General features: G+C 47.4%; 1 protein-coding gene across 1 annotated transcript; it reads left to right on the top strand.

The window, feature by feature from the left end:
• PGD (phosphogluconate dehydrogenase) lies at positions 1 to 15138 on the top strand. Its single transcript, XM_061382769.1, has 13 exons — positions 1 to 455; positions 1042 to 1117; positions 1795 to 1974; positions 3512 to 3577; positions 4428 to 4546; positions 6540 to 6609; positions 8728 to 8862; positions 10672 to 10861; positions 13262 to 13392; positions 13649 to 13782; positions 14150 to 14249; positions 14394 to 14516; positions 14611 to 15138. The coding sequence occupies exons 1-13, from the start codon at positions 220 to 222 to the stop codon at positions 14728 to 14730; spliced, it is 1680 nt and encodes a 559-aa protein (XP_061238753.1). The 5' UTR covers positions 1 to 219; the 3' UTR covers positions 14731 to 15138.
• The last annotated feature ends 3878 nt before the right edge of the window (positions 15139 to 19016 follow it).

Here is a 19016-nt window from a genome sequence, read left to right as displayed (position 1 = left end):
GGAGTGATGGACACTTGAACAACAGGCGTCCAAGTGCCCGCTTCACTGGAAAGCGCGGCCCGACGTGAGCCACCACTCTTCCGGACCGAGGCTCGGAGCAGAACCCAGGCCCTACGTGTCCTTCGCCCGTGACCCGCGCCCACCGCCCGCGCCACGCCCCCGCGGGCGAGCAGGAGATGTCATCGATGTGCTCGGCGCTCTCCTGAACCAGCCCTAGGAATGGGCGGGCCTACTTTCCTCAGGTGGTCTAACAGGCGCCAGGCCGGACCAATGGCGTGTCATCAAGACTCCGCCCCGCCCTTCCGATTGGCCAGCGCTGGAAAGCCGCGGCCAGAGCCTCCGGGGGCGAGCCGGATCAGGACTCGGCCCGGATCATCCTCGCCATACGCTCTCTGCACTTCGGGTCTGCTTGCTCCAGCCCGCTCTGCCGCCGCCGCCGCCGCCGCCATGGCCCAGTGAGTGACCCTGCGGGTGGCCAGGGAACTTTCCGGGGGCCGGCGCGGACACCGGAGCCGCCCCTGACGCCGCCTCGCCCCGGGGGTCTCCAGAGCCCGGCCTCGTGGCGCCCGGAGCCCGGGACCTCCAGAGAAGCCCCGGACCCCATGCCACCCCCGCGGCCTCGCCTTTCCTGGGACCCAGCCCCTCTGCCCCTCGCGGTGACGCGGGCGGATCCCGTTCCTAGTAAAGGAGAGAGAGGAGGGGACAGGCGTGGCCGAGGGCAGCTCGGGCCCCTGGACGGCCCGGCTGCAGAGACGGAAGGCCTCGGACGCGTCATCACCAGCTCGGCCGTAGCACAGAAGAGCCTGTGCCGGGAACCCCCTCCTTGTGCATGTGTCGTTGGTCCAGGAGAACTTGGAGACCCGCGAAGTGGTCGATGGGGGGTGGCCTGAAGGCTGCAACCCCAGGGTCTAAAGTGCAAAAGGGAGGAGTGGGCTAGAGGAAAGTTGAGTTGTTAATTGTATCAAAAGCTAGAAAACTCATGAGTTGTGATGAATTAAGTACAACTGACAAGTTTCCTTTGTTCCTCTTCCCCTCTTTCAGAGCTGACATTGCCCTGATTGGACTGGCTGTCATGGGCCAGAACTTAATTTTGAACATGAATGACCATGGCTTTGTGGTAAGTGGGGAGGGGCACACTCTTCCCTTAGGGGTCCTCGGTGCCTTAGCCTGAGTGCTGGGGACTGTTCTGATTTGGAAGATCCCTTGTAACCTGGAATGTGGTTCTCTTTCTGTTTGCTCTGTTGCTGCTTAACATTTTTGCAAGAGAGAGAAGCCCCGCTTTACATGTGGGGGTGGGAGGCCCACTTTACAGTCCTCTCAGGAAGGAGTCCTGCTGAACAGACCCACCCATTCTGCAAGGTGGCCTTGAGTAAACCCGCCCCTCTTCTGAGGCGGAGAAATCCCTCCGAAAGTGTAGATCTCAACTTTATTGCCTAATGGGATCTGGAGGAAAGTTCGGGTGTGAGTACTAAACTGGCTTACATACAAGAATTATCAGTGACAAAAGGTAACATCTGGAACTAGCCAGTTCCCAGATTTAAGTCCTAAACAAATAGTGACAGGCTCTGGCCCAATATGTTATGGCCAGTTGACCTTTGCTTATATTCAGTCCTTTGCTTTTTTATCCTATAATTAACTTTACGGTGATCCATCAGCACTTGGGTGGAGAAAAGTTAGAATCAGGGTCCTCCCTTCCCAAAACCTTGGGCTGTATAGAAACCCGTTGTTCCTTGATCCTCAGTCTGAAGGTCTTCTGTGTCCTAGGTCTCCTAATCAGGCCCTTTGTCCTTCTAGGTCTGTGCTTTTAATAGGACAGTCTCCAAAGTTGATGACTTCTTGGCCAACGAGGCGAAGGGCACCAAGGTGCTTGGTGCTCACTCCTTGGAGGAAATGGCGTCCAAGCTGAAGAAGCCACGGCGGATCATCCTCCTTGTGAAGGCCGGTCAGGCCGTTGATGATTTCATTGAGAAACTGGTGAGGCCAGCTCTCTCCCAGCTGCCACTCATCTGACAGGACTTCCTTTAGCTGTTTCACTGCTTTTTGGTTAAGACCTTTTGTCCCTTTTCAGTTTCTAGATGCAGTCTGCTCACTCCTGACAAAACTGCTGCTTTAATGACTCAGTGGTGGTTAACTTGATTGGCACTAATTAAGTAACAGTATATCCTTGGGTGGTGATAATTCTTTGTATATAAAATTCTGAGGCCACCAAGAGACATGTCAGTAAGAATTCATTATCAACCAGAATAGAAATATCAGTAATCTCAGTGAAGTCTATCTTTGATGTTCAAAAAAAGCTTCCAGTTCTGGGACTTCCCTAGAGGTCCAGTGGTTAAGACTCCACTATGCCTCTGTTGAAAAATCACCTAGAAAAGAAGAACGTTGTGATAAATGACACACCAGATTTTTTGTGTAGTAAGATGTCAGGCTGCCCAGGACTAGTTTGGACGGAATGAACTGGAAAATTGCAGAGTACTCTTCACTGTGTGTGTATGAGAGAGTCTGACTCTTAGGGAACCCCTGGACTGTAACCCACCAGGCTCCTCTGTCCATGGAATTCTCCAGGCAAGAATACTGAAGTGGGTAGCAATTCCCTTCTCCAGGGAATCTTCCTGACCTAGGGATCGAACATGGGTCTCCTGCATTGGAGGTAGATTCTTTACCATCTGAGCCACCATGGAAGTCCACTCTTCAGCACAGGACAGTATTAAGTAATGTAAACTGGAGCCTTGTGCGGGGAGGTTGAATAATGAATCTCCCTTGTGGGGGGAGATTGAATGATAAAGCCAGCTTAGTTGGTGAGCCATAGGAAGATATTCTTGTTCAATGCCTGGTCTTTTCCTGCCATCTTCAAATGGTGGTGATCAAATAATTTATTCATATACCAAACCATTAGATATTTACTGGACCCACTTTCTGTTCCAGGCGGAGATTTTATAGATCTTTTAAAACTAATCCAATCTAGGAATATAAATCCTAGATACGTGGTACCCATTGGACATAGAAAATTTTCCAAGTAGGATTTGTTTGTTGTAAAAATCTTAGTTAAAAAGAATTATTTCAGTTGTGGTGAGTTCTGACTGGGTTTGCTTGCTAGCCCTAAGCTTAAATAGGGTTTCCCTGGCCTAGTGGCCAGACGGCAAAGAATCTGCCAGCAGTGTGCAAGACCCAAGTTCTCTCTCTAGGTTGGGAAGATCCCCCAGAAAAGGAAATGGCAAACTGCTCCAGTATTCTTGCCTGGAGAATTCGATGCACGGAGGAGCCTGGTGGGCTACAGTCCAAGGGTTTGAAAAAGAGTCAGACATGACTGAGTGATTGACACTTTGACTTTCAACTCTAGCCTCAGAGAGGATTGTTGAAGATTAAACTTTTTACACACAGACACACACACAGACACACACACTTTCAGGCTTTCAGGTTTATTTGGGATAAATTCTTGTTTGTTTTAGCTGGTCAAGGTATATTCATTTTTGTCTTTCATTTCTTTGCCTTAATGCTGGTGTCTGGTTAACAGGTACCTTTGCTAGACATTGGTGATATCATCATTGATGGAGGAAATTCTGAATACAGGGATACCATGGTGAGTGTTTCTCAGTCCACATTCTTCCAGGTTCTGGGAACATTTTAGAAAAAAAGCAGCAGTGCTGCGCATGTGACGGAAGAGTGGACATCCTTCTGTGGTGCTGATTCTTTGGGGACTGGCCATCAAGACGTGCCTGATGGATGAGGTTCTCACTGGTCACACATGGAACTCAGAAGGATGACTGCTGCTTAGACTCAGCAAGCTGGGCGTTTATGCTCATGTCCCTTTCTCTTCACCAATCCGTGATACATCTTTGGGCAGTGTGGGTGAGGGCCACTGCTCTAATGGGTTCATGTGCTGGGAAAGTCCCGGTACAATCTAAGTGCCGAGTGGCCATAAGTCATGCTTGTATTAAACCACCTCTTCGTTGAGTCTTATTGTACAAGGTCTGTAAGGTGAGAATGTATGTTTGGCTTTATTATTTCCCTTTGGGTTGGTTTGGTTTAGTTGCTAAGTTGTGTCTGACTCTTGCAACTCCATGGACTGTAGCCTACCAGGCTCCTCTGTCCATGGGGATTCTCTAGGCAAGAATACTGGAGTTGGTTGCCAGTTACTTCTTCGGGGATCTTCCCGACCCAGGAATCGAACCTGGGTCTCCTGCATTGCAGGCAGATTCTTTACCAACTGAGCTACGAGGGAAGCCCTCCCTTTGGGTAGCTATCTTAAACGTCCATGGATTTTTTTTTTTTTTAAGTTCCCAAACTGAGGGAATTAAATATCTTGAATGGCCAGGTTATTCTTGGATTCTTGGGTCACTGAAGTCAAATGTGGAATGTCCATACCTGTCTCATATGGTGGGAGAAACTGATTTTAGGAAACATGATGAAATTCTTTTTCTTTCCTGTAGAGACGGTGTCGAGACCTCAAGGAGAAGGGCATCTTGTTTGTGGGGAGCGGAGTTAGCGGTGGAGAGGACGGGGCCCGATATGGCCCGTCGCTTATGCCGGGAGGGAACAAGGAGGCCTGGTGAGTACCGCAGGCACCACCTGCATGGGCACAGGGAGCCTGGACCTAGAGATCGGTGGGTGGAGGCCAGCCCTGCCACCCACTGTCCTCTGTGCAGTCTGAGTGATGGCGATGGGAGATGCTGGACATAGTCTTTTATGTTTTGTTGCTTTGATGTAATGTGTGTACCTGTTTCTCTTTTCCTTTTTCTCTCTGTTATTTCCTCCAGTACTGATAATGGAAGTTCTAAGTAGGCTTCAAGGGTTCAGAGGCTTTAAGAAGGCAGCTCAGATAATGCACTGTCTGGACTTAGGAGTAAGGTTTGCCTCTTCAGCTCAGATATGTATAGTTAATCACTGTGAATAATGGCAGTCAGATGAGGCCTCTTCCGTTCCCTGGAAACCAGGTAGAGAATTTTTACTTAACTGAAGAAGAAACAAATTTTACATTGCCCACCGTGCTGTGTGTAAGAGGACGGGTAGTCGGCCGGAAGGGAGGTGCTCTGGTGATGATGTAACAGGTGGGCTGTATGAGACACAGGGGTTGGGGTGATAAGCCGGGTAGAGGATTAAAATGAAAAGATGCAAGTAATTAGTTGTATGTAACTTAGACTGAGGGAAACACCACTGCTGAGGCTGCAGGAAAAGAGAAAGCCAGATAGAGGACAATAGATAGAGCAGAAGAGAAAGAAATAGAAAAGGAAGGATCCCTGTGAGGGAGACATGGACAGGCAATGTACTTTTTTGAATGAGTTTGGTTTCCAAATATTGTAGACTTACATTAGGCAATAAAGTAAGGCGTGATCAGGGACTTCCCTGGCAGTCTTACGGTTAAGACTCTGAGCTTCTATTGTAGGGTGCATGGGTTTAGTCCCTGATTGGGGAGCTAGGATCCCACATGCTTTGAGGCTTAGACAAAAAAAGTTTAAAAAAAAGAAGAATTTATTAAAAAAGGAGTGATCAAATCCAGTCCCCAGAGATGAGGGGTTTATTGGGGAAGATTATTCTTTTAATTACTCCCCTAATGATTAGTTAGTTAATTCATTCGCTCAGTCATGTCCCACTCTTTGGGACCCCGTGGACTGCAGCACACCAGGCTTCCTTGTCCATCACCAACTCCCAGAGCTTGTTCACTCACGTCCATCGAGTCAGTGATGCCATCTAACCATCTCATCCTCTGTCACCCCCTTCTCCTCCTGCCTTCAGTCTTTCTCTAATGATTCTCTTGAATGTGTTAAAATCTAGAGGCAGAGGCCTTCCTGCTTCTCATAAGCTTAAAAAGAGTTACCTTGGGTACTGCCCAGTGAAGGCTGTTAGAACTGCAGACGGTACACACGAAAGTGCTATACATACATTCATGAGTGCTCCAGTTCCCGTGGATACATTTTCCTGACTGGCCCGTCAGGAGCAGAAATGGTACTTTTACCTGAAAAAGTGAGTCAAGTTCAGGGAAGCTCTAAAGGGTTAAAGTGGAGCTGCCTCAGCCCCTCATCCTGTGCAGCCCCATCAGGTTTCATGTCTTCACCGAATCCCTTTTGTGAAGTAGCCTGTATTGGTTAGCAGTGAGAACAGAAGGAAAAGGTGTCAGGAGGTACAGGAGGCATGCAAGGAATGCAGAGCAGCTGCTTTTTCTCCGAACGGTAAGGAATACAGCTCTTGGAAGTGCTTCCGGTTCTGTCTGTCCAGGATCCTGCCATCAGTGATAACATCATTCCAGACAGTAGAAGGCTCTGTGGGAACGGTGGGGATCGCTGTGTTTTCTGAGATGCACAGAAGTTTCTCCTGGGGCCTTGCTGACCCTTCTGCCCAGGCTTTTTGTCTCCTATCTCAAATCAGATAGTCCGCAGCCTCTGACTGGCTTACCTTGAGGACTTAGTTTATTCATGACTTTTTCGAGGGCACTCCCACCTTCCATTAGAAAGGAAAAATTAGGTGGGAGGGGCCGTCCTTGAGAACTTAAGGAGCCCTCAGCCCTTCTGTTCTTGGCAGCTGAACCACGCGCTTCCCTCCCACAGGCCCCACATCAAGGCCATCTTCCAAGGCATCGCCGCCAAAGTGGGGACAGGAGAACCCTGCTGTGACTGGGTAGGTTCTGGGCCCCGCTCGAGCCGGTTGGCACCGCGGGCACAGGGTGCAGAGGATCGCTGCAGGCCCGGTGGTTTGCTTTGTCACATGAGTGCCTCAGTCTCTTAAGACACTAGCATAGCTGGTGTCTAAAACGTGTCTCTTGTACATTCCTTGTATCTTAATATTCATAACTGGAGGTTGATATTAAAAGCAGCCCTTCTCAATTCATCTAAAATATGGATTCCTTAAAAAAGTAACAGGAAAGAAAAGGTGAACTAAGATTTTTTAGTCATATTACTTCATGGCTAAAGAAAGAATGCCAAGGGAGTTTCCTGGTGGTCCAGTGGTTAGGACTTCACAATCTCATTGCCATGGCCTGGGTTCAGTCCCTGGTTAGGGAACTAAGATCCCACAAGCTGCACAGCTGGAAAAAAAAGAATGTCAGAATCAAATGTGGAGTTTGCTCCTGGGATTGGTACTCTGTGCTAGATTAGCACAGAAAAGCTGTAGCTTTTTGCCCTCACTGAATGTGACAGAGGCCAAGGCTAATACTTCCCCTTCCTATATTTTGTGTTATGAATAAAATACATTGTCTCTTGTTACAGCCTCAGTCCATCCCATCAATGAACAGAGCACTGGGCTGGGGACACCTGAGTTGTCATGCTGGCTCCCCACTAACTAGAACTGTGACATTAGATGGTCACTGTGTCCCCTGGGCTTCAGTCACTGTGTCCCCTGGGCTTCAGTCACTGTCTTCCATGGTCTTCAGTCACTGTCTTCCATGGTCTTCAGTCACTGTCCCCTGGGCTTCAGTCACTGTCTTCCATGGGCTTCAGTGTTCTCATTTGTCAAATATGGGGGTTGGGCTGGGTGACCTCCAAGATTGCTTTAGCTCCTAATCCCCTGGAATTTTATTCTACGTGCCATTTTTATTGATGTTTTGTTTTACATGAGATAAAAGGCAGGGATGAAACAAGGACTCAAGGACACAGGGAAGGAGGGGCCCTCCCCATGCCTGGGCCTGACAGGGCCTGGTGACCAAGCTGCCCTCACACTTTAACCCGTGGTCACTGAGGTCAGTCAGAAACCCTTGTGTCAAGAGGGGCTGGTGCTGTGACTCAGAGGACTGAGTAAGTTCCTCACAAGTATGGAGGACTGGGAAGGGAGTTTGTTCCTTGAATAAATTGCTATAGTAAAAATGAAGGCACAGTGGCAGTAACTTTTTTTTAGATACATTTAGGACGTAACCATGGAGAAAATAACAGTACTTGCCTGTGTATCTTGATCAACTCTCATTGCTTTTCCATAGCCCCAAGCCTTCCCCTTAGGTTATTGAAAAAACTGGTCTAGACACTAAAAGCGGGCCCCCCTTAGTTCAGTACTGAAGTTACAGGAAGGAAGGGGTGAAGCAAGGTGTTATTAGCCATATAATTTCACGGCCGAAGAAAGTGTCAAAACCAGGAGGGGGTAGGTCAGCAGTGGAAAGGTGGGCGGAAGCCTCTGTGTAAGGGTGACCTGGGACAGCATTCCTCCCGGCTATGCAGCTGCAGGGACACTGCTTGGGCCACCAGCACCATCCACGGGCAGGCACGTCCCGTCCTGGAGATGGCAGCACCTGACGTGCAGTCTGATGCCCCGTCACCCTCCCTGTCCAGACTCGCTGCCCTCCAGCCAGTTTTCAGATACTCTGACTTCCCCTGTGGCTTATCCACAGGGACAGAGGAGGGTGTCACTTGGACTAACACTGGTCACCACACAAAGTTAAATTTCTCATCATAAATTCACAGACTGGTATTGTGGTTTTATAACCTTGCTGGCTTTATTATACATCAGTACCTTGTCCACTCTGGCACCCTGGCGAGAACACATTTCTGGGCTTACATGGTTGAGGGCCAGACCTTGTATCTGAGGTCTCCTTACCCCTCAGTGGCCATTACAACTACAGAACATTTCTGTATTGTTTAAAGTACAAGTGGTTTAATTGGCCAGCTTCTTTTCCCCTTGTGGTTGAAAATACTATAGATACTTCTTCATTTTTTTTTGTCTGGGGAGGGAGCCTGGCCAAAGGATGGGACATGGGCTCCTCCGGTGTGCTTTGTGGCCCCCTGAAGGCCTCCTGGCTTGTGGTTCTCACAGGTGGGGGACGAGGGTGCGGGACACTTTGTGAAGATGGTGCACAACGGCATAGAGTACGGGGACATGCAGCTCATCTGTGAGGCCTACCACCTGATGAGGGACGTCCTGTGCATGGGGCACGCGGAGATGGCCAAGGTGAGCCTGGGCAGGGGCGGGGCAGGAGTGCTGCGTGCTCGGTCGTGTCTGACTCTGCGACCCCATGGACTGAAGCCCACCAGGCTCCTGTCCATGGGGATTCTCCAGGCAAGAATACTTGAGTGGGTTGCCACTGGCTTCTCCAGGGGATCTTCCAAACCCAGGGGTCTAATCCACGTCTCCTGCATTGGCAGGTGGGTTTTTTTTACCACCAGCACCACCTGGGAAGCCCCAAGGTGGGTGGCAGTAAGTCTTGCTCACTCTTTTTCCCTTGGTCATCCTGGTGGCCTGGCTGGACTCAGCCTCATCCCAGGGCTGCTCTCAGTAACAGGATCACAAGATGTGACAGGCGGACACTCAGCCAGGGACAGTGTTTTAGGCCAGTGTCACTCAACTGCAGGGTCCCTCATGGGAGGAGCAACAGAAGCCCGTTTTTCTGATCAATGTGGGACTGGCTGACAGTTAATCAAAAAGTTAGAGATGGAAACAAGCATTTCCGCCAACATTTTATTATGAAAGTGTTCAAACATACAACACAACTGAAAGAACTTGAGTGATCACTTAACACACACAACCTAGACTGTACCATTGACATTTTACTGTATTAAGTACTTGCTTTATTATCTGTCCATCCCTCTATTAGTTTTATGTTATATAAATAAATATATTTATTTTATATATATTTGAAATATATACTTCAAAGTAAACTGCAGATGTTAGTACTCTTTAGATACTTCAGCATCATTAAATAGGCAAACATTTATTTTTTGGCCGTATAACAGGTGGGATCTTAGTTCCCTGACCAGTGGAAGTCTTAACTGCTGGCCTGCCAATGAAGTCCCCTATTCTGAGCTTCCACTGCACAGGCCATGGGTTCCATCCCTGGTTGGAGAACTAAGACCCTACACGCCTTTCAGTGCAGTCCCCCAAAAAGAAAATACAGGAAGGTATGTTCAAAAGTTCACCCACCCGTCATTGTATGAGCGGTCCTTTTAAGTGTGGCCGTGCTGATCGGCATCTGTCAGCCTTCTCATCTGGAGCTCGTCCTTCCAGTTATTTCCAGTGGAACATGATTGACAGATGCTTACTTGCAAGGTACACAGTGCAGAGTCCTTCCAGATTCTCTACTTTTCCTCCTAATTTTTATTTTATTTTTTTTATTTTTATTTTTACTTTTCCTCCTAATTTTTAAATGTGTCATCCTCATTTACCTTGTTTTACTGACTTTTCTTTATTGTTCTTTCAAAAACAATGACTTAGTTTTCATAGAAACATTACTTTTTTGTGTGTGTTCATATTTAATTGGTTTACATAATATGAGTCCCTGGATTATATGCCAGGCACTCTTCTATGTTGGGGATGTATTAGTGGAAAAAACAAAGTCCTGCCCTCATGGATCTTGAGAGGACAGACAATAATGACTGATTATAAAAAGCTAGTTCATGATCATTATTGTAAAGAAAAGTAAAGGGATGTAAGAGGCTGCTCTCCAGATTGACTGCTGGAGAAAGGTGACTGTAGGGAGACCCATGCGAGGTGAGGGTACACCCGGCTCAGGGAAGCACAGTCTGGTGATCAGAAGACCAGCATCAACAGGCTGCAATCAGATGCAGCTGACTCTTAGCATAAAACTTAGCTGGTGGGAGAAGTGTTGGGGTGTCCTGGAGAGGAGCCAGTTAGCTTCAGGTGTTGAGCAGGTTGTGAGCAGCCGTCAGTATTGACAGGGGAGAAGGATGAGTCCATTAGGGGAGTGTCTCCTGCATAACCCTGGTTTCTCTTACATTGCTTTCTTTCATGCCTTGCACACAGGCCTTTGAGGAATGGAATAAGACAGAGCTGGACTCATTCCTGATTGAAATCACAGCCAATATTCTTAAGTTCCAAGATGCTGATGGCAAACACCTGCTGCCAAAGATCCGGGACAGCGCGGGGCAGAAGGGCACCGGGAAGTGGACCGCCATCTCCGCCCTGGAGTACGGCGTGCCCGTCACCCTCATTGGTAACGCTCAGCTTTTGACTGAACCCCTGTCTCGGTTTTGATCCTGGCATCCTTCTGGAGTGTTAGTGTAGCCCTGCCCCTGAGAGCAGGCCTTCCAGAGCGCCTGTTCAACACTAGTTGGCTTTCCAAGTGCGGTCTGCTCTTTCTGCATTTGCATAAGGTTACAGTGTGAGAGAGGCTGAAGCTGCCTTTGAATCTCTTCTTTGTAATCCTTCTGCCAGTCATGTGAGCTTTAAGATGAATTCCAGAATCACTATCTGTCTTTTGCAGTTTGACTTTGAGGAGTTTTTTTTTTTGGCTACACTGCTCAGCTTGTGGATCTTAGTTCCCTGACCAGGGACAGAAGCTGGGGCCCTGCAGTGAAAGCACTGAGTCCTAATCACTGGACTGCCGGGGAATTCCCTGGATCATTTTAACATTAGTGATTTAATTATAGTCAGTGACTTAAGATCTTTTTAATAGGAAAGGTAACTGTAATGGAATTTTTCATACGACAGTTCACACATTAATAAAAGCTTAGGTACTCAACACTAATTTGCTAAATTTTTTTCTCAGTTATCTAGTAAAATATTACTTATGTGTTTCTAGTCCTTTAATATTTCTTTCCTAAGTTCTTAGAAGAGTACTGCTGTCCTGAAGTTGTCTTATATCCTTCCCACCCTTGTTTTTTTATCTTAATGAGCTAAACATCAAACTCAAAAAGATGTAGAGAGACGGAAATAATCAGCAGAGATAAAAATACTAAGAGGATTAACAGAACAGCATGATGGTTCTTTAAGAATAAAATAGGGACTTCCACTGCAGGGGGCACAGGTTCAATCCCTGGTTGGGGAACTAAGATCCCTCATGCCTTTCTATGTGACAAAAAAACAGATAAAAAAGAATAAAATAGATACACCTGGCAAGATTGAAAAGAAGAATGAAGGCAGGCTCTGGCCTGTTTACTGACAGGCTGTTCATTGCTCCTGGCAGAGTGGTTCCCCAGCACTGTTGGCTCTTCCAGACACGGGTTGCCTTTCCCTCCTAATCTCCCACTTTGGTTTCGTGGTTAATTACGCTTCACTGTTCACATTGAACAGGGTGGTTGCAGGCCTGGTGAGGAGGGAAGCAGTTAGACCAGCTCTACAGAGAAGGAAGTGGACTGCTATTTAGCTAATCTGAATACCATCCGGGGGCGGGCCACAGGACCAGTAACTGGGAGCAGTTCGTGCAACATTGACTCAAATATATGAGTATTAGAGCCCTCAAGAGAGTCCTACTCGGATGTTTCAGAGACTTTGTCCCTTCCTAGTGGACGGCAGGCAGGCTTCCTCCTGGCCAGGTGCCATTCTTGCTTGCTGAACTAATGGGGAAGCGAGTCTTCTGTCTAATCTTTAAGCAACCCTGCGGTTACACCGCGCTTGCCTTCTTGTGCCTTTGTCTTTCGAAGCCTTTACCCAGGACTGCTAAGTCATCGTGTGTGTGCAGGAGCCCAGAGAGGCGGACAGGGCCAGGGAGACACCCACTCTCAAGGCTATGGCCAGAATCCTTTCCTCAAGACTGAGTCCCCTGTTAGTTCCTAAAGGTTTTACTTCATTTTGTCTGTTGGGAAAAATGGTCAATTATTCTAATTTTGCAAATTGTCAATTGGGTGACTATTTATAAGTGATGATTTTTAAGATACCAAATGGTCTTAATATTAAAATACTATACTGAGGGACTTCCCTGGAGGTCCAGTGGTTAATACTCTGCAGTTCCACTGCAGGCACCGTGGGTTCGATCCCCAGTCAGGGAACAAAGATCCTCTATGCTACCTGCCTCACCAAAAAGATAAAGTACTATATTGAAATTTTTTTACTCAAATGAAATAAAACTGTTAAACTGCAACGATGATCATGGATATACTGAAAATTAAACTGTAAGAATTAGAAAATGTAATTTTATGAAGGGTGAAGTCTGTGTTACTTCTGAATGTACTGGTTGTTTCAAAGTTGTGGGTATTAGTGCTTAAAAGAAAACAAATTGAGTTGTTGGTGAGCATTTAAAAATTAAAGTCCTCCCAGCTGAAACAGAAATTTTACTGTTGGACCAACACCGAGTTCATTCTTAATAATAGTGATTTTGCTGCTTCATTTTTCCCCTTAAAGCACCCCCTTTGAATTTCATGGTGGTCTTTGTGGTTGAATACCCGCGTTTATGTGGAAGACTGACTTGGACTTTTAATTTTCAGATTAACTGTTTCGAGCTTCTTATGAAAGTTTGTTTTAACTCTGGTGGCCTAAGGTTGAGACTTTCAGCTCTTTGTAAAACTGAAGTCGTGCTCCCCTCCTGCTCCCCTCACCCACTCCGGCTCGAGCGCTCCTCCTCGGGTTCTGTGTGTGCACATTGGTGACACATTATCTACCCCCTCCCCCCACACAGGAGAAGCCGTCTTCGCGAGATGCTTATCATCTCTGAAGGATGAGAGGATCCAAGCCAGCAAAAAGCTGAAGGGGCCTCAGAATGTCCCGTTTGAAGGAGACAAGAAATCATTCCTGGAGGACATTCGAAAGGTGTGCGGGCCCTGTCAGAGGTGGGTGGGGGAGGGGGCTGCTTCCGGAGAGCATCCTGAGGCCACATGGAGGGGGGACAGTCCAGCCGTGCCCTTTGATCGGATCTGCAGCCTGTCCTAAACTGTAGACCTTGCACTGCTGGGGGTGGGGATGAGGAAGTAGGATCTGTGCTGCTGGGGGGAATGGGGAGCGGCAGGGAAGATAGGGCATCCGTGTGCTGACTGCAGTTCTGATGAGTCTTGGTGTCCATCTTCAGGCCCTCTATGCTTCCAAGATCATCTCTTACGCTCAGGGCTTCATGCTGCTAAGACAGGCAGCCACTGAATTTGGCTGGACCCTCAACTATGGCGGCATCGCCCTGATGTGGAGGGGGGGCTGCATCATCAGGAGGTGAGTGCTGGTGGGGGAACCAGGGGCTCAGGCGCTCTCAGGAGGGCTTTCCTGGAGCTGCGCACGGAGTCCTCTCGCTGGCCACCAGGCAGCTTTAAGTGTCACCTCACCTTCCTGTGTGTCAGTTACTTGAGTGTTCACACTGCCCCGTCTAAAGTGCTTCCGTGCGCACAGTCGTGCCCTCTGCCCAGGCCTCTCGTGACCTGGGCTTCGGTGTTCCTGGTCCGTACAGCAAGCTTTGGGGGTGGGGTCGGGAGGACAGGTGCCTTGGTAGCTCGCTGGGGTTTCTGTTACTTCCCCTCCTTTCTACCAGGCTATCAGCCTGCTACCTGAGATTCATCGACTTTCTCTCTCATGGTTATTTCAGTGTATTCCTGGGAAAGATAAAAGATGCGTTTGATCGAAACCCAGGACTTCAGAATCTATTGCTGGATGACTTCTTTAAGTCAGCTGTGGAAAACTGCCAGGTGTGTAGCCCAGAGCTGGGTGGTACGGGAATTCCGTCTCTGGGTTTTGCTCTGAGGGGCATCTGCTCTTGCACGCACACCTGAAAGTCTGTTGTCTTTTCTGAGAGCTAGTCACTAGTCTCTGGCTTTGCTTTTCTGGCTCAGGACTCCTGGCGGCGGGCCATCAGTACTGGTGTCCAGGCAGGCATTCCCATGCCCTGCTTCACCACTGCTCTCTCTTTCTACGATGGGTACAGACACGAGATGCTGCCAGCCAACCTCATCCAGGTAAGCTTTAGAGTGGGTGGTGAACATCCACCTGGGTGGTGCCCGGAGTCCCGTGCCTGCCTCTGTCCTAACCAGCCTGTCCCTTATTCCCCAGGCTCAGCGCGACTACTTTGGGGCGCATACCTACGAACTCTTGGCCAAGCCGGGCCAGTTCATCCACACCAACTGGACGGGCCACGGGGGCAGTGTGTCCTCGTCGTCGTACAACGCCTGATGGGCTTCTTTTCCAAGCCACAGCTCCGCAGACCGGGACATTCCATTTGCCACACAGCACTGCTTACATGGCCCTCTGCCCTACTTTCTGCTCAGATCTTTTAAAATATCATGTGTCGTAAGAGACTCCTCTGAAGAGTTGGCCCGAATCTCTATGTGTCAAGTAGTTCGGAGAGAACCAGCACGCCCTCTGCCCTCACCTCTTGGGACGGAGCAGGAGTGGAGTGTGTGCGAGACAGTGTGAGCCAGCTCCCCGAGGCAGCGTTCCCCGCGTGTCCTGTGGCTGAGGGAGGCAGCGGCTCTCATCAAGGTGGGGAACGGTTTTGTAGAATTTGATCAAACTGGAACCTTTGTATCACACACCTGAACTCCCTTTCCTTTTACTTAATAAAAGAAAAACAAAAAATCATATTTATGCTTTTTCTCCAGATTCTTTAAGTAGTCTTACCTCATCCACACTGAGCTACAGCCTCACTGGCAGAAAGATGTGCACCCGATTTCATTACATTTGAATTAGTTTATTTCCTTTATTTAGTCTTGTTAAATATTTTCTTCTTTATTTTCTTAAAAAAAATAAACAAAAAACCAATACCAGAAACACCAAAGTTAGGTAATGATTAACTCTGGAGGGAAGGGTGAGGAAATAGTCAAGAAGTGAGTGAACTAGCTTATGACCTACTAGCTGTATGACTTAAGACAAATAAATTATTTAAGATCTCTGGCCTCACTTTTTCATTTGTAAAATGGGGATAATAATCATACCAGCTCCCTAAGACGCTTCCCTTGTGGCCCAGGTGGTAAAGAATCCACCTGCAGTTTGGGAGACCTGCGTTCGATCCCTGGGTTGGGACGATCCCCTGGAGAAGGGAACGGCTACCCCCTCCAGTATTCTCGCCTGGAGAATTCTGGCCTCCTTAAGGCTATTTTGAAGATACACCTGGTAAAAACTGAACAACACTTGACACATAAGCATCTACATAAATGGTAATTATTCTTATTGGTAATTATTGGTAATGGTAATAATTACCACTTGAGGGTGTGCCTGTCCTTGGAGGCAGTGGTATTTCTGAAGAAACCAAATGTTACTTCTAGCACTTACTGGTGAATTCACTTTACAAACCAGCCCTGAAACAGTTCTTGGCAGGGCTCCTCTGTGTGCTCAGGTGTTTAAGCAGATCTTCACTGAATACATCACTAACAGCCACCACCCTGCCAGGGGGTGGAGCTTGGCAGCGGTTGGGGGTGGGAGGAAGTAGGCTCTGAGTCAGTAGGTCTGGGGCGGGGAACCCATATTCTGCATTTCTTTTTAAAAATTATTTTTAGAGAATAATTACTTCACGATATTGTGATAGTTTTTGCCATCACATGAACATGAATCAGCCACAGGTATACCTGTGTACATATTCTGCATTTCTAACAAGCTCCCAGGTTCCCATTATGGCACAAGAAGGGCAAGATAAACGGGAGATATTTTTATTGTTAATATGAGTCCTTTGCCTGGGTGTCTTTTTTTTTTTTTTTTTTACTATATATTATTTCATGCCTTAGGAATTTTGCATACCATGACATATTAGAAAAATACATTGATAAAAAACTCCCTACGTTAGCTCTAGTAAAGGCAGCCCAGCCCAATGGTTAGAGCCTGGGCCCATACCTTAGAATCACCACTAATTCATGGTTACTCTGATCCTTAATCTCGGTACCTTTGTGCTGCCTCATCTGTAAAAAGATGATAATAGCACCTGTTCACAGAGCTCTTTTGAGGATTAGTGTTTGCCACATAGTGAATCCTATTTATGATTTACTCTTTATTACCTACCTCCTGGTGAAGGTGAGGTAGTTGAACAATTCTAAAAGTGGATGGAGGTGGACACAGACGGGTTCTGCTCCCAGCCAGGTGGGTCCTGTCCAGCACAACTGCTTCAGGGACAATCTGGTGGCCGTTCTGGCAAAGGGCCTCCCTTGGCAAAAAAAAAAACACCAAAAACTGTAGGTCTGTTATGATGTCAGCCACAACTTCTTTCTGCTTTATTTGGGACAGAAAGGAGTTAATTAGGAAGACATATAGGGGAGGGAGGGAGGCTCAAGAGGGTCAGGATATATATACACACGTAGACCTGATCGATGTTGTATAGCAGAAACTTAACACAATATTGTAAAGCAATTACACTTCAATTGAAGGAAAAAAAGACATGGATCCGACAAGGGAGCAGACATGGTCTCTCAGCAGAGGCTTTAGTCAAGGGATTTGCAGCTGTCATCTTCGAGGCAGATGGAAGCCATCTTTTCAGGAGGGGTAGAGAGACCGTCAGGATGTATATGCCATGCTTAGTATGTATGTTGGCATAGACACATTCACTGTCTAGTAATGGATATGCTGTGCCAGTTTCTGCCCAGTGTGTAACAAACCACCCCAAACTCGGTGGTGTAACATAACTACCATTTTTTTTATCCTAATTCTGAGGGTCAGAAATTTGGAAGGCTACCGGGGTGATGGCTTATCTCTGTTCCACAATATCTGGGGGCCTCAGCTAGGAAGACTTGAAAGCTGGGGGTGGTTCCATGGCTGGGACCATGTGGAGGTGTCTGTCTTCTTCATTCATCAGGTGGCCAATGTTGGCTGGGACCTCAGCCCCGGCTATCAGCTGGAAAGTTACATGGTGGCCTCACCATGTGGCCTCAGTTGGCCTTGCTGAGGCAAACATCTTACTCGGTGGCTCAGTGTTGCAGCTAACAAAACAAACACCACCTTGCCTTTAACGCCTAGCCATATTGGCAGATAGATGGGGAAACAATGGAAACAGTGACAGACTTTATTTTCTTGGGCTCGAAAATCACTGCAGATGGTGACTGCAGCCATGAAATTAAAAGACGTTTGCTCCTTGGAAGAAAAGCTATGACAAACCTAGAAATCATATTAAAAAGCAGAGACACTGCTTTGCTGACAAAGGTCCATCTAGTCAAAGCCATAAGTAGTCACGTATGGTTATGAGAGTTGGACTATAAAGAAAGCTGAGCACCGAAGAACTGTGGTGGTAGAGAAGACTCTTGAGAGTCCCTTGGACTGCAAGGAGATCAATCTAGTCAATCCTAAAGGAAATCAGTCCTGAATATTCATTGGAGGGACTGATGCTGAAGCTGAAGCTCCAATACTTTGGGCAGCTGATGTGAAGAACGGACTCATTGGAAAAGACCCTGATGCTGGGAAAGATTGAAGGCAAGAGGAGAAGGGGATGACGGAGGACGAGATGAGCAAGCTCTGGGAGAATAGTGTAGGACAGGAAAGCCTGGCGTGCTGCAGTCCATGGGGTTGAACAGAGTCAGACACGACTGAGTGACTACACAACAATGGACGTAGCAGAGCATTATTTCAGCCATATCAGTTACAAGCGAGTCATAAGTTCAAGGGAAGGAGTATGGCTTTACCTCTTGATGGTGGGGAGTGGAAAGCTCTAGGGGAGCATGTGGGTCAGGAGATTTTTCCTTTTTTTTTTTTTCCAAATATAATCTGCCACATATGCTTCCTTTGAAAAGGACAATTTGTGACATGGGAAGGTTGGGAACTCTGGCCTTATTTGGGGATTTTCCTGAGGGTCTCATATAGTAATCAATGGCACACATGAGAATATAATAATAGCTAACAGAGGGTGTGCCAGGCACTGTTTTAAGTTTACTTGTTTAATACAACAGCCTCTGAAAGAGGTACTATCACTATTCCCAGTTTACAGACAAAGCTTGAGGATGTGAAGTAACTTGTCCAAGGTCACAGAGCTCCTGCAGAACCGAAGTCTGAGCCAGAATCCACACACATAATCACCAGATTATCCTACCGTTCAGTGTGCTCAATAGGTATAGTTACACATTGCTGTAACCATTTGTTTGGTGGTGAGAGAATCTGAAACTCCTGACCCCATGAGTTCTTGTGCTCAGTCACTCAGATGTGTCTGACTCTCTGACCTCATGGACTGTAGCCCGAGAGACTCCTCTGTCCATGGAATACTCCAGGCAAAATACTGGAGCGGGTTGCCATTTCTTCCTCCGGGGGATCTTCCCGACCCAGGATCAAAACTGTGTATCTGTGTGCTGCACTGGCAGGTGGTATCTTTAACACTGTGCCACCTGGGAAGCCCCCATACTACACTTGATCTTAGCCAAAAGGCCAGGAGCTCCTAGAATATATGTAACAGCTGATGGAGATAGAGTTTTGAATTGACATTTTACAGTGCAAATTTACGAAAAAATAAACGATTCAACATTTATGGTCCCCTATTTAATGCAGCTGGAAAG

The sequence above is a fragment of the Bos javanicus genome, chromosome 16, assembly GCF_032452875.1.
Source record: "Bos javanicus breed banteng chromosome 16, ARS-OSU_banteng_1.0, whole genome shotgun sequence".
NCBI classification, from domain to species: domain Eukaryota; kingdom Metazoa; phylum Chordata; class Mammalia; order Artiodactyla; family Bovidae; genus Bos; species Bos javanicus.
The sequence above is the reverse complement of the archived record's forward strand: the minus strand, read 5'-3'. Positions and strand labels throughout refer to the sequence as shown.

Bases quoted from the DNA above. Each gene is read 5' to 3' on its own strand.
- PGD (XM_061382769.1), top strand. From the start codon at position 220: ATGGGCGGGCCTACTTTCCTCAGGTGGTCTAACAGGCGCCAGGCCGGA. The intron at 1,118-1,794 runs GTAAGTGGGGAG...TTGTCCTTCTAG, and splicing joins TGAATGACCATGGCTTTGTG to GTCTGTGCTTTTAATAGGAC. The intron at 4,547-6,539 runs GTGAGTACCGCA...TCCCTCCCACAG, and splicing joins GGAGGGAACAAGGAGGCCTG to GCCCCACATCAAGGCCATCT.